The following is a 14,469-nucleotide window of genomic DNA, read 5'->3' on the forward strand; positions in this document are numbered from 1 at the left end:
TGACACTTTGAGCACTCGTTTATTTTTGAATAGAAAGCAAGGTAACTGTATTTGTAATGTGACACTTGGCTAATTCAAACAAATGGACAAAAAACCCTGATCTTTTGCACCTTTAGAAGTGAACTGAAGCAACCCCAATCTGATTCAGTGTCTCCACAAATTCCATTCTTCACAACTGTGAGTGATCAGTTGCTACATAAACTGCTACTTTTAAAAAACAGCTGAATTAAATATATTGTTTATTAGAAAAACTACCTCTTAAAATGCAGTACAACTGGAGTAATGCAAATCGTGTAACAATTAAAAAAATATTCTCTGGGCTGAACCAAACAAAATTACAAAGTGGAAGGCAGGGGGTTGGTGGGAAGTGCTGCGGGGCTGGGTTGTGCCTCTGCCTGGCTTGGTGTGTACACACAAACATAGCAGTGATATACATTGAAATAATTAAAAAAGATCTTAAAAAATGTAAGGACAGAAAGAAAAAATTCTACTGTGTTTGTTAGTATCAGTCTGCTGGCTCTGACAAACTTCACAAAAGCACAATGTTGCCCTGTGAGAAATGAGGAAGGGCCAGGTCTCTGCACAGCTTAGGACAGGAATTTGCCTTTATGCTCTTAGCCATGTTGTCAGGTGATTATTTTCATTTAGCATTTGAATAATTTCTGCACAATGAGTGACATCGTTTATGTTGAATTTGTTATTAAAAATAACCAAACCCCTCCCAAAGGTTTTAAAACTAAAGCTGTAGGACTGTGAGCCCTGCAAAAGCACCTGGAGAGCACAGAGACCTCAAACAACAAAATGTTGAGCAGTCAGTTAGCAATGTAGTAGAGTATGTTTTGTCTTAAATATCTGCTCAAGAATGACTCCAGCCAAGCTGGGTGCCAGGAGTACCACTGAAGGGCAGTCCTCTGATAAAATGGCTCTTCCTGATGTCCAGATCATTGGAAAAAGACTTATATTATAAAGAAGAATCTCAGTAAGTTTTTTTAAATAATTAATTTCTAAAATAGGAATGTTTTTCCACAGTGTAGACCTGTTGCACCAAATAAACTTAAAAAGAGACATTAAAATATCTTCAATTTAGAAATTTCAGAAGAAAAAACTTTTGTGCCCCACCGTAAGTAAGTGAGTGGATGACACGTCTTCACTTTTAAAAGAACAAAAGTGTAATTAAAAATGTATGTTACAAAAGGCACTGTTAAGCTTGCAAAAGCACTAAGTGCATTTTTTAGGTTTCTACCAAATAAGACCCTGTTTAAGGGTGTGTGGGACAGTTGCTGCAGTGTGTGCTGGCCATAGAACATGGCAGCGTGTGGCTCCTGCTGCTCTGCCTCTGTGGGTCAGCCCTTGTGGCAAAGGGACCCAGCACTGCATGATGGCATCCTGCCTGCAGTTACTGTCTCCTTAGGTGTAGAGTTAGGTTACAAAGTCCAAGGTTACTTTTACTCTGTGGCACCAGTGAATCCCAACCCATCCTTTTAAGTAGCACACCACTGGCAGGCTGTAATTAATTTTTCTAGTTAGTTCGAGGGTGTGAGGATAAGACTGGTTGCCCTTTTTTTTTTCAATACAGAAAGCTCCCTTTGAGTTTTGAAACTTCAGCAGTGAACAGTCAAAATGAGTGATTCTTTCAGGAGGCTGAAGAAGGAATAACAGAAATGGGTTACCACGTCCAGACTGGAGACACGGTGACAGCTTAGATGTGTAGGCCAGTATTTGTAGTCCTCTCAGCAGCTGGGAACTGAGGAACTGTATCATGAGTCACTGAATAGCACTGTACTGCATTACAAACTACACCATTAAGGTACATTACTGGTAAACTTGCTGAAATTATTGCTGATGTGCTTTCAATAACTAATTATTATGTTCTGCAAACGAGAAAAGCTTTTGTGGGGAAAAAGCGACTAATTTTAATTTTTTTAAATCTTGAAGCTACCATTGAAAGGATTACCAGTATTTCTACAGTGCCCTTTTACTAAAACACTCATTACATCATGTTAACAGTCTCAGGTTAAGACTCAAAGTTTGCTGTGTAAATACATGCATACACCTAGAAGTATGTGTGCATATATATGTGTGTGTGTGTGTATTCAACTATCTCCATCAGCCTGCTGGCTGTAATACCTCCTTTCTGGTTATGTTGAAGGGTTCCACGTTGGTACCCCACACTGGAATGCTGTCACCACCCAGGCTTTGTTGTAAGCTTTTCCAGTTGCACATCCCCCTTGTAAGCAGAAGAACATTTTACATCTTGCCATTAATTTCTTCTAGTAAGCTTTCTAGTCAGGTTTCACTGACGTGCTTCCTTCAGCCTACCCAAGCAAAGAAAAGTTGCTGAGGGCTAATGAGGTCGTTGTGCTAACGACAGCAGGTGATAATGAAATACCACCAGCTCTAAGACAAGGTTCAGCTCATTGCCCTGTGGGCAAGAAGGGAAAAGCCATAGCTACTGGACAACTGCACTGACCTCACTAACTTCTTGCATATCACCAGAAATCTGTCATCATCTCCTATATGACATAAAGACATATATTCAGTTTTTGTAACATACATTTGTCCTCAATTGAGGAAAAATAAATAGCCAAGTGCAAACCTCGTGTCACTTGAGTAGTATTGTAGTTTTTTCCTTCACTCTAACAAACAAAATTCAATTAAAGTTTCAGGAAAACGAATCATAGTTTAGTGGGCAGGAGGCTCTGAAAAATAACGCATTTTTAACACAGAGTGGTTGACACAGGCAGGACTGTAGCGGCCAGGGCTCCCAAGGTCTGGAGAGAACGAGGCAGCATTGCCATGTTTCCCCGGACTTCCCGTCATGGGACTGTTTCTTCCTGGACTAGAATACACCGAAGCATTTGGTGGGCAAGCAGTTGCGCTTTGGGACCTGAATCTTCCCTTTAATGATGGACTTGGCCAACTGAAAGAAAGACAAAGTCATTTTGCATTACCAATTGCAAAAAGAAGAGCAGTAATTTTTCTCAGAATCCCTTGAAGAGATCTTAGAAAAAAATGCACAAGCAGAGAACAGTGGGAAGAGGTAGTAGCTGGGTTTGAGAAGAAAAAGTGACAGCACAGTATGTGCCATTTATTTAGACGTGTTGCTTAACTAGTGAGATGCAATTTGCTCCAAAATGGCTATTAAGAAATAGGTGTGTTTGTGAAGCATCTCAAGAAAAGGTTTCAGGATCAAAGCTGACCGTGGCTCAGTTAGTGCCAGAGCTACCAGCATGGATATGATTTCTCGCCCCGTCTTCTTTTGTCAAGTTCTCCTGGTGGTGGCTACCACACAAGTAATAAGATAAGATGGATACAATAAATATATTAAGGTTTATAATGTGTATGCATGCAGATAATTTAAAACCTTTTGAATTACTTTTATCAGACAGCTCTACTGGTCTTTGTGTTGTGCTTTAGGCAGAGGTACCACTGTACAATGAAGGAGCTGACAGAGCAAGCTTTGGCACTGTCAAATAATTAGTTCAAAGTATAGTTTTTACATTGTTCTATGTGATATATGTGATTGTTATGTGATAGAACAGTGATTACACCTAAAAATCTTGCATGCAGTTTTAGCACTTGAGAAGAACGCTTTGAACCTCTCAGCTAGTGGAGTAAGAATGAAAAAGAAGCCTATTGATTAACCTATTTCATAAAATTAATCAGAGCAGGTGGGGAACAAGAGAATTTGACTTTGAAAAGTGAAGGAGTGGTACAAGGACACTGCATCAACCAGGCATATGAAATAACTGCCTATCTATCTCTACTCCACTGTAAATCACAGAAGAATCTTAGCTAGCCTGATGTTTTCTCCCACCAGTACTTAATGTCTCTACTTCATTGTGCTCTTTGAAACACAGCCAGAAGCTGCTGTTTGTTTCCAGGTGCCTGGCACACACACAGCTTCTCCTGTTCCTCTGTACCCCAAAGCAGCTGCACTCAAAATAAAATGTATAAATGTGCATAGTAACTTTTCAGGCATACCAACTATTGTTACCATTACTTGTGTAGCTTAGAGTGACGTTCTTTCTAAAAACTGACCACGTTCTATAGTTGACATTATTCATTCCTTTGGAATAGGGTCACAGAATGTAAAATAAGATGCATGAAAATCATAAATGAACATCCCCCTGCACATCAGTCCCTGAAAACAATACATTGTGGCACTGCATCCACAAGGGAGAGAATTACCGACACTGTTACCGCATGAATCCTTCCTTGGTCCTAAGTAATAAATGAGCAATTGGCACCTTGGCCAACTGGAAAACACTTGTGCTACTGAAAGCACTGCTTTCTGTCTGCATAGCAGTACAGAAATGCTGAGGTTACTGCTCTGAAGAATTTTGACTGAACCAGTAAACTTTCCTTCTTAACAGATACCAGCCAAAACATCGTGCTGACTAATTACTGAGGCACACTAACAGTTACTGCAGTTGAGTATTCTAAGTGAGGTTTTTGTGAGTAGTGAGGCCTGCAATCCTAACTGTTGAAGCTATTCTGCAGTTAACCCACTGAAAACAATATTTCAGCTCATTTGTTTGACTTTGCAGAAATACCTTTGCCTGTCAGCTGAAGAGTAGGACTGCACCTCGTGTTTCCATCTGTAAATTGCAGGGTACTTCTGGGAATCGATCTGTACTGCTTCAATAGCTGCTAAGACGTCACTGTCCAGCTTTGATGGACGCTCCCTAGAATAGCACAAAACCAGATGAAAGGAGAATTACACATTTGTCCAGGCAGTGACATTCCAATTCCAAAGCACTTCTTATTCTAATAAAAGCAAACAAATCAGCAGTGTTCCTCTCTGAACTTCCTTAGCTTCCCTAGGAACACTTCTCAGCAGATCCAGAAGTAAATGGCTGCCCATTATTATGCAGCAGCCTCATTAAAAAAAAAAGAAAAAACAACTTTGGACATGTGATCTGAGGACATGCCAAGAGTGTGGTGAATGCTGTATTAATCTAAGTCGGGTTCTTCACAAGGTTCCAAGGTGTCAGGTGAATGGTAAACAGCAGTCTGCTGAAACTGTAACTAGGAAACAAAGATTTCCTCTGCTCCTTGTGTTTTAGCTAGAGTTAGGTCATTAACAGCAAGAGAACTATATGGCTACTGTATAAACACTGTAGTACTTAATAAATTCGTTGTTGCTTAGTATCACATGATTTTAACCTTGCTGGTGATGACATTACTATAAGTATCTCATTTTGCATATAAGGAACACAGGGCAAAGAAAAGACAATTCATACCCAAGCAGAAATAATTTCTTGGAGTTGTCATTTGCCGGTGAAGTCTTCAAAAGAAATTTCTGGGCAGGAGGTTCTTGAGACTGCTGTGCCTCATTAGTCTGGATTCCAGATTCCATAGACAATCTTTCCCTTTCTGACTGCATTTTATATTCTGTCCTTAGCTTGGTCTCTCCAGGTTTCCCTGTAACACTTGGCTCAGAAGAACTCGCTGGTGAAACTGCATAGCAGGACTTATCCAGCCAGTCCTTGGGTATCCTAACCTGGCTTGTTCTTTCAGGCAGAATTCTCTCGTTCTTAATTCTTTCACTGATGGTATTTGATTCTCCTGCACCCGCTTGTGGCTGGAATGTTAAGCTTTCAAATTCTGACATTAAATTGCAAACAGGTGACACAAGGCAATCTTCTCCATCATGCACATGCTTTCTGTCACCAATTATCCTTTCACTGGCCACAGGATTACAAAATCCGTTTTTGCTGGAAGAAACCCCCTTCTCATAGAGCCTGGGCTGAGCTGATGTTTCTATGATGTTTCTGGGATGCTCCATTGACAAGATTTCACACTCGGCATCTCCAATAGCATCAATGCTGGGTTCCTTCAGCACAACAGGTGGGCTGTTATTCCGTGCTGCGTTTTGTCTGTTTTTAATTTCTTCTAAGCTCATGTCATCGTCATCCTCATCCAAAAATGCTCCAACAGAAATAGAATTGCAGCACTTTTTACTCTTGCCTGTAAATAATTTAATAAGAATAACGTGTAAAAAGACTTGCAACTCCCATCAAATAAACTGGGAACAAATACACACCTTTCACCACAAAGTGTAAAGGATTATTCTACTTTAAGAAGTTACTTATTCAGTATCTGTAGATTACAAAATTCCATACTCTACCAAGGAATTTCCAAATGCTCTGAGTAAAAAATAGACTGCAAGTAGAGATGTCTTCTTACAGGAATTTCATTGAGGGGCTACAATCACATAAAGGACATCTTCTGAGAGCTGTTCTAATTCTCCTACATCCATGTTGTCGTTAGCTACTTTTTCAACAACATAATCAGACCGTTTGGATAACAGATGAACAATAGCAACCACAACAGGTGAATACAATTTCCCTGGACACCGTGCTTTTTCCCCTCCCTCTTCTCCCTAGGTACACCCTGTTGTTTGTAACATTTGCCCTTTCCTTACCAGAAGGATGTGGCGTTTTGTATCTGTTGCAGGTTTCATTTTCCCCTGTTTCTTGCTGAGCCTTTTCGCTCATTTCCCGATGGCTCAGGTACTCTTCTAATTTTCGCAGCCCCTCCTGGGAAGACAGATCAACAAAACAGCCCAGAAATTCCCAGTATTCAACCCACGGGAACCCCAGTTCATGAGCTAACTCCCTGCAATAAATAAAATAAAACGAATCATTTGTGAAGACATGAATATTATTTTGACAATAACTTTTTCTGAACACATTTTATCAGCTATTAGCAGGAATATAAATATGCAAGTAGGCAACAGAATTCTCAACAATCAACAGTCTGCAACAACACATCGTTGACACATACACACTGTTACCAAGCATGGTATAATCTACTGTTTCTAGACCAGTTTTCCATTTTCTTTCTTGTTTTTACATTTAGCAGTATACATATTACTATTATTTTTAATCTGACTGTATCCAGACATCAGACAGAGATGAATCCACACTAATGTAGGCAAAATTTGAACAAGACTCCATTCAATAGCTTTTTTTAACTGGGAATGGAAGAAAGTAGGAGGGAGTAAAGGCTGACTTCTTAAAGGAAGAAATGGCCAGCACTTGTAGCAAGGTATGTTTTCTGCATGTGCTGCTGATACAAAGTGTTTCAACAGCAAGGACGCTACAACACAGTTAAGAAAAGCAGAACATTTGTATTGGGAACTTTCCATTCAGCTACTTTTTAACAGAGTTAAGTACCCTGAGCATAGTTTTAAATCTCCTGGCATATCAGCTGAATTTGAGAAAAGCATCCTACACATATTATCAGTAACAATTTAAATATCTTTTTACTTCCAAAGCTGGACAGCCAAGCCAGGTCCCATGTTTTTACCTGAACTATTCTGTTTAGACAAAAGTGCAGTAAAAATCCAACTGCAATATACTTCATAAAATATTTCCAGCAATATTTGCCTAAAGAGTGTGTTTTACTGTGTAACTCAGTACAATTGTTTTGCTTTTAATTACTCTGTTGTTAATTTTCTGTACTGATACTCCATTAGATACCTTCCAACTCTTTCAACACCTCTTTCCAGATCAGATTTCCTGACGTTGTGAAAGAAGCCAGCTCTCTCTCGGGGTGGAGTCTTCCACAGCCTGCGAAATTCTTCAGCCTTTAAAAAAAGAAGTAATTTTTTAAAACCCACCCAACTCCGCCCCAGTATGGAAGTTAATCAGTGCTAAATGCTTCCCTATAGCTCTAGAAAACATTTTGCTGTGCTTGGTCTCAGCTTCTGCCACCAGTATTGCTCAATTTTTGCTACAAAAGTCTCACTTGGGATCTAAAGGCAGATACTCCTCCCTGTATGTTTACTGATACATCTCATACCTTACTTCTGTGGTCTCATAACTGCTTGCTTATTAAAAGAATGACAATGATATATAACCACCTCGAAGCAACCTGGCTAGATATGAAGTCTAACTGGTTTTCATTTGTGTGCAGTGGGAAATAAGAGGCATGCCTTACACCACTGCACTTTTATTTCATGACACACAGTCTTCTGGTCAGTGCTTTCCAAGGCACAAAGGAGGTGTTCTCATATAGATACTGCTGGTTCCTCAGACTGGAATCAGTTACCGTAACATATTCCTGCTGTTTGAACTCCTAAAGGGAATGAACGGATTTTTGCAAACTCCCAAGCTTTATGCCTTTATGTTCAGACATCAGAAGTATCTGCCAGCAACCAAAATAATGCCTTACTTACATGACATACAAATCCTTTCAGAGTATAAAACATGTTTACATTTCTGGCAGGTGAACAGAAAACTGACCAAAGAGCATCTTTAGAAGAAAAGAACATAGAAAGCACTGCAGTGAAACTCAGACCTGGAAGAGCTCAAACATCACACGACATCTCACACTCCCACTGTACCTGCAGCTGCCCTACTGCCCACATGCTCATATTAAGCAAATGAGTCAATAAATGCCTACTAATTTATGAGACATATAACTGGCATTCCAGTATTCCACCTGAAAAAAAAATAGACTGTTTTCTACTATAAAAGCACAACTCTTCTAGAACTATCCAATACCTTCTATTTGCTTGTCACTATTTCCATTTAGAAAAAAAATGTTCACATGAATTCAGTAAGTAAATTTGAAGTGCTTCAAACACTCTAGAAAAGAGACAAAGAATTTTTTTAATCCCATCCACAGCTCCACTTTCATTAAACTGGCACTGATGTCACATGCAGTTCTCATCAGCTCCTTACCTTGGAGGGACTCATGGGGCCTGCGAAAGCTCGTATGGACAACACGGGATCTTTGGGGCTGCCCGGGTATTTGGACAAAGCTGCCTGGGGATTTTCATCTGTCTGATCCGGTGACCACGGCGCACCGATCACAGGAGCTGAGGAGTTATCTTCTGCTCTCAGAAGTGGTACATAGTATCGACCTTGAATAAAACAATACCCAGCTTTCTTAAACTGATGTCGTATTAGTTTGCTCTTTCCTCCTAGAAAATCAATACACCTCTATATTTAACCTTAATCTGACTTTATGTCATCAGTAAAACTATGTAATTCAAATTCACTGTTTCAGTGTTTATTGGCTGCTTGCAGATCGTATTTCAGTCCAGCTCCCTTCTGTCTCAAATGCAAAAATGTTTGCACTGATACATACAACAGTTTCAAAAGGATTTTCACTCAGCTTCAAAGGCTGTTTTACAGATGCCCAAACTTGGATGTGACAGAGAGGGAAGACTTTCATGTCAGAGAAACCACGTGGACCTCAAACATGACCAAGGAACCTCCAGACCTGTAGAGGTCTTTTGTTTGCTTTAAGAGAAATGTTTTCTGCTGTAGACATGCTGAATAAAATAATGGTTGCCTATGTTACAGAGAGCTATGAGGAAAATCCTGCAATCCATACAGTATGAGTACCAACCACATAATTTAAAAGACACAATAAGTTTTCTGTTCCCTGTCAGTTTTAGAGCTTCTCTTTGATATTCACAGTACTGTACATCACTTATGGACAGGAATGCTACAGAAAACCAACAGAAAACACTGAGAGTCTGACAGAGTATGTCACATGCCTGGTGTAGTTTAAACTGAATACTGACCTTTCAAATACTCTCTCAGTTTTTCTTTCAATTCTGCAGATTTATTCTTGCTTCTCTCACAAACTACCTGTTAATAAAACATTAGTTCTTTACTAATAAAACAAAAGACATCAATTTCCAATCAACTGCAAGGTGTTTCTCAACAGCCACATTATTGGCCTTTACCCATTTCATCCAGTTCTTTTAATTCAGAGTGTAACTGACCACTACAATACATACTTATCCATAAAAGAGACACTATAAATAAAAAGCAGTGAATCCTAACATCCAGAACTTTGTTCTGGAGATAATCAACACAAACTATTTGTAACGTTCCCAGAGATTTTCACTCTGGACATTGGTAGCTCAGCCTGTGTAATAAGCAGTCTGTCAATGTTCAAAGCTGAAAAACCCTGCTTTGGCATTTGACTTTGTTGTGGACACGGACAGACTTACTTCTGCTGGAGTTTGATCATATTTATTCCTTGAGTTTTTTACAATAGCCGGGTGTGAGGTAAGTACATTAACAACATCCAAATTCCCAAACTTGCAGGCAAAATGCAAAGGAGTATCAAATCCCTGTGACATTAAAGAGAGAAAATTCACATGTATTTGAAAATATCATAACATCAATACCGTATGTTTTATGTTGAAGCTAGGATAAGCAAACAAACAGGGCTCATAATAGATCCTTCCCCACAGCACTGTGGAGTAACGACAATTATTGGAGAAAACCCATGACCAGCTAACTTTTGCTAAAATGGTCAATTCGCTTTTTCTTCTCCCTTCCGTTTCCTTATGGTAGTTTTCATAATAATAAGGAACTGCCACACACCCCAAATCTCACCATTTTATCTGGTGTATTGAGGTAAAGGTCAACAATGTATCGGATGCGATTCCTTAGCATTGTGTTATCGTCGTCCGGATACATCAGCCGCATAAACTCAGGATTTTCCAGAGTCTCCAGTAACTGCTGGCAGATAGCAGGCTGGTTCTCCTTGGCAGCAACGTGCATGACGTTGTACCTGCACCCCTCCTGAAAAATAAATCAGAACTAACTGAAATCCAACAGCTTGCTTACACCTGCACACAGGGAAGAAATGAAAAGCAGGGAACCACATCCATTCCAGTTACGCTTATCAGGCCTCAAACTCATATCACTAGATCAGAACTTGGAGATATACATTTATTTAGTTAGTTAGTTATTTTACCTGTACAACTGTTGGATTGTCTCCAGACCCAATAAGATAGCGAGGATTACTCCAAATCAGTTCTGAAAATGTTGATACATCTCCTTTCTCCACAGCTTTCCGAAGCTTCGCAGTAAGATCCTGGGTGCGTGGACTTTTGTAACTGTTGGCCCTTTCCTTGTTAGCAGTTTCCATCTCAAGTGAGCATAAGCCATCTATTAAAACACAAGTGTCATGCTTCTAGCTGCTCTCTTTTCAGTGATCACTATTTTCATACCACCAGCACAAGCATTTAATCCAAACTATCTATTAACTTTGCATCTTTAATGTAAAGAAGTTTCTTTTAAAAAAAAAAGAAAAAAAGAAACAGGTTATTGGCATTTTAAGACCCTGGTAGTAATAAGAGGTAGGGAAGAAAATACAACATAATCAACCTATAGAGTTTTTTAGTCCAAAATAAAGTCTAAAACAGCCTCACAACTACTAATCTGCTTCCACCCAAGCCTAAGGTGAAAGTTCTACAAGAACTTTCTGTCCATGCAGCCTGTTAACATTTCAGCTTCAGAAGAGAAGCAGTAGTTTTTAGTGTAAACTTCAAGCAAAACTGTACAATCATCATCATTTTTTAAAAGTAACAAATTTGTCATCAGACCCATTTCAAAGTATTCAGAGGTTTCAAAACACCGCTCTGAATTTTTTTCCTGTCATTAGCACACTGCTAATGAAGGGACTGATTCCCTTCTCTCAAAAAACTACCACTCTATATTGTGTCTGCTGTACAGATGAATACTCTCCATACCTCTGTTAAGTGCTCCTGTTTTCATCGGAGACAAACACAGAGAGGACTTGCTTGGAGATGGAAAGTAATCACAGATTCCTTTAGCAAATTTCTCAGCATCTTCTCTGTTTGAAAACGCTTTAAATCGTGAACCTTTAATCATCTTAACAGCCTGGAGAGCTTCCTTCTTATCTTCATAAACATGTATTCTCTCTGAAACACAGTACAGCCAAAATTAAGCTATTCAAGTAATCTCACATTTGTTCATTGAAACAGATTGAAATTATTAAGCCATCCTTACAGTTTGGTTACAGTGTTTCTCTACAAACAAAGCCAGAAAGTCAAAGTCGATTTAAATTTTACCTCTAGAAAACTGACCAGAAGAATGTTACACATTGCAGGTAACATCAGGGGTATCTGTGCAGTGCTCAGACACTCACATTCATCAGATGAGTACCTGTTTTATAGAGGTGAGCCTACATCAACAAGAGAGTATTTCACACCCAGACTGAAAAGCGAACCAGGAGTTTATTCACCCTGCATTTCTGTCCATGTTGCTCTGTACAGAAAGTTCAACTACTAAGTGACCCATTGCCATCACTGTAAGACCTCTAAAAAGAACCTCTGATATTAATCAAACCCTTCTCCTTCCTCTCCTTTTGCATTCAAGTTACTTTGTTCAACTAAAGACATCTGAATATTGTTGGAACAAACATAGAACAAATCCCAGTGTCTCAGAAGACCATCCTGATTTTCCAAAGTGACTGAAATGAGTCAACTGAGAGCACAACATTAATTCTAAACTTTAAGTAACCATGCTACTAAAATCAACAAATGTTAATGCTATTGATCACCTCCTGTAACATTTTCTTTAACAACTGCCTCCTCACTGCAGTACCTAAGCACCACTGAACTCTCAGTTTGACTACAGAGATTGCTAAGAAGACTTCATAGAATATAATTTCAATTTAGGTCCATAATTATAAATAAAGTAAAATACATAAAATACATATCCATCCATAAAATACATTTCTTAATAATAAAGTTTAGTCCTTTCAAATATTGCTATTGTAATATATTTGTATTGTTCAAATGTTTACTATTTCAGTACTAATTCAGATATGCCCATAAATAATTTCTGCCAATTAAAGCATGCACAAGAGAAATTATTTCCTTTTTCTTTTTTTTTTTTTTGCAAGGCTGCTACTACTAGTTTTCTCTCTCCCTTTCTCAAAGAAGAAAAAAGATGGAGTCATAACAATTTTGATCACTTGAAATCATTTGCATTCATGCTTTGCAAACGTTTTTTGCCCACACTTGGTTTCCACCTGCCTATACTACCTCAACTGATGTGCAACCGAATGCTATGGAAAGCACTGCTGAGAAAAGAGTATTTCCTTATAGTACCTGATACGAGAAGCACGTACTGGATTTGAGCAGATTTGAGGAGCACACAGATGCTACTTACCATTTCTTGCCAGTATGTCATCATAGACGGGGCAAACGCCGTAGTATAGCGGTGGATCTCTGGATGGTGTCTGAGCGCTGCCTTGTGAGCCTACATGTCCTGCCCCACAGGCAGGAGCCGAACAGTTCACGTGTGCCACAGCTTCTTCTTCTGGAGGGTTCAGCCCGACACAGTACCCAAAGTCGACCTCTTCAGACACACTTCCATGATGGTTGTGATTCGCTGCAGCACTTTTCAAAGCTGTGTGTGTGCCATCGGACGGGTCGCTCCCAGCAGCCCCCTCTGACCACGCAGACCCTTCTTCTTCCAACGTTCCTTGCTGCTCCAATAAAAACTGAGCCAATTTCTTCTCAAAGATAAACCTGGTAGTCGAGGTGACAGGCCCACACTTCAGTCCTGCTCTTACAACTTCTTCTCTAAGCTCATCAGGGCTGAGCTGCTTCAAGCGGGATAAGATCGCATCCATCGTTATCTGACCTGGAGGAGAAAAAGATGAGATTAATTGCAAAGTCTTTTTCCTATTATTTTAATGCTGTATTAAACCAAAGAAAAAAAGTGTCTCTTAACAATTTTTCTGACTCTGATGAGATTAAGGCAGATACAGAGAAGGCAAAATGTTTTCCAACTCATTAATAGCATTTAAGCCATCAGACTTACACTGTTTCTTCTTCCTCTTGTGCCTACCTCAAAGTATTTACAACATACATTTTGTTCTCTTTTGCTCCTTTTAAGTTTCATTAGCATTAAGCATTAACTTTCATTGTGAAAATTTAACCCAGAACATCTATGTCTGAAAATTGATGACAGATATTATTTGACTCCTATCAAGAAACCAACAAGCTGTGCATATAATGGGGCAGAAGGCCACATGGCTGCAGTACAGTTCTGGTTAGACAGCCCCTACAGCTGGAGCATGGCTCTGTCTCTATTGCAGGAAGAATTTCTCGCTGAAAAACATAACACACGTGTGAGGCAGCAGCCAGGGCACTGCCTCTGGCAATGACTCAAGGCTGGAACTATTGACACAACTTGGTTTTTCCCAGCTCCTGTTCTGTGATCAAACAGTCAGGAGAGAGGAGCAGCTGACCTTTCCACGTTTCCCTCCCTAACATAGAGCAGAAATGTAAAAATTTCTCAATTTCCACTGGGAAATCCTTCTTTCCAGTGTGACACTCAGTGCTCCTGTTCACCTCCCTCCATGTTATCCACACACTCGCAGCTTCTGCACAAGCAGCAAAGACACTGAAAACACCACGATGCCAACACAACTCCCTGCCATGAAAAACCTCTGACCCTAAAAAAACACAACTAAAAATAGAGGGTTCAGAGAGCTCAATAACATAAGAAGCTGCAATGTTACTTCGTTAGATACTAAATCCACACAACCAGAAGAGCTGTGCCTTCCTCCTGCTGCACAATGTTAGCAGTGACAGCTTTAGGACCGAGATGCTACACAGCCACAGCCCTCGCAGTGCTGGCCTTCGCTCACTGCCCCACCAGGCCATGC

At 39.7% G+C, this 14,469-nt stretch overlaps 1 protein-coding gene across 1 annotated transcript; it reads right to left on the reverse strand.

Moving 5' to 3' along the window:
• ANKLE2 (ankyrin repeat and LEM domain containing 2) lies at nucleotides 1–13,458 on the reverse strand. Its single transcript, XM_010719991.3, has 12 exons — nucleotides 12,963–13,458; nucleotides 11,516–11,707; nucleotides 10,738–10,931; nucleotides 10,374–10,562; nucleotides 9,983–10,105; nucleotides 9,548–9,614; nucleotides 8,697–8,878; nucleotides 7,491–7,597; nucleotides 6,431–6,624; nucleotides 5,247–5,973; nucleotides 4,557–4,688; nucleotides 1–2,920 (listed from the first exon to the last, which is right to left on the reverse strand). Exons 1-12 carry the CDS (start codon nucleotides 13,426–13,428, stop codon nucleotides 2,683–2,685), a joined length of 2,811 nt encoding a protein of 936 aa, XP_010718293.1. The 5' UTR covers nucleotides 13,429–13,458; the 3' UTR covers nucleotides 1–2,682.
• Nucleotides 13,459–14,469: the final 1,011 nt, after the last annotated feature.

The sequence above is a fragment of the Meleagris gallopavo genome, chromosome 17 (genome assembly GCF_000146605.3).
Source record: "Meleagris gallopavo isolate NT-WF06-2002-E0010 breed Aviagen turkey brand Nicholas breeding stock chromosome 17, Turkey_5.1, whole genome shotgun sequence".
Lineage (NCBI taxonomy): Eukaryota > Metazoa > Chordata > Aves > Galliformes > Phasianidae > Meleagris > Meleagris gallopavo.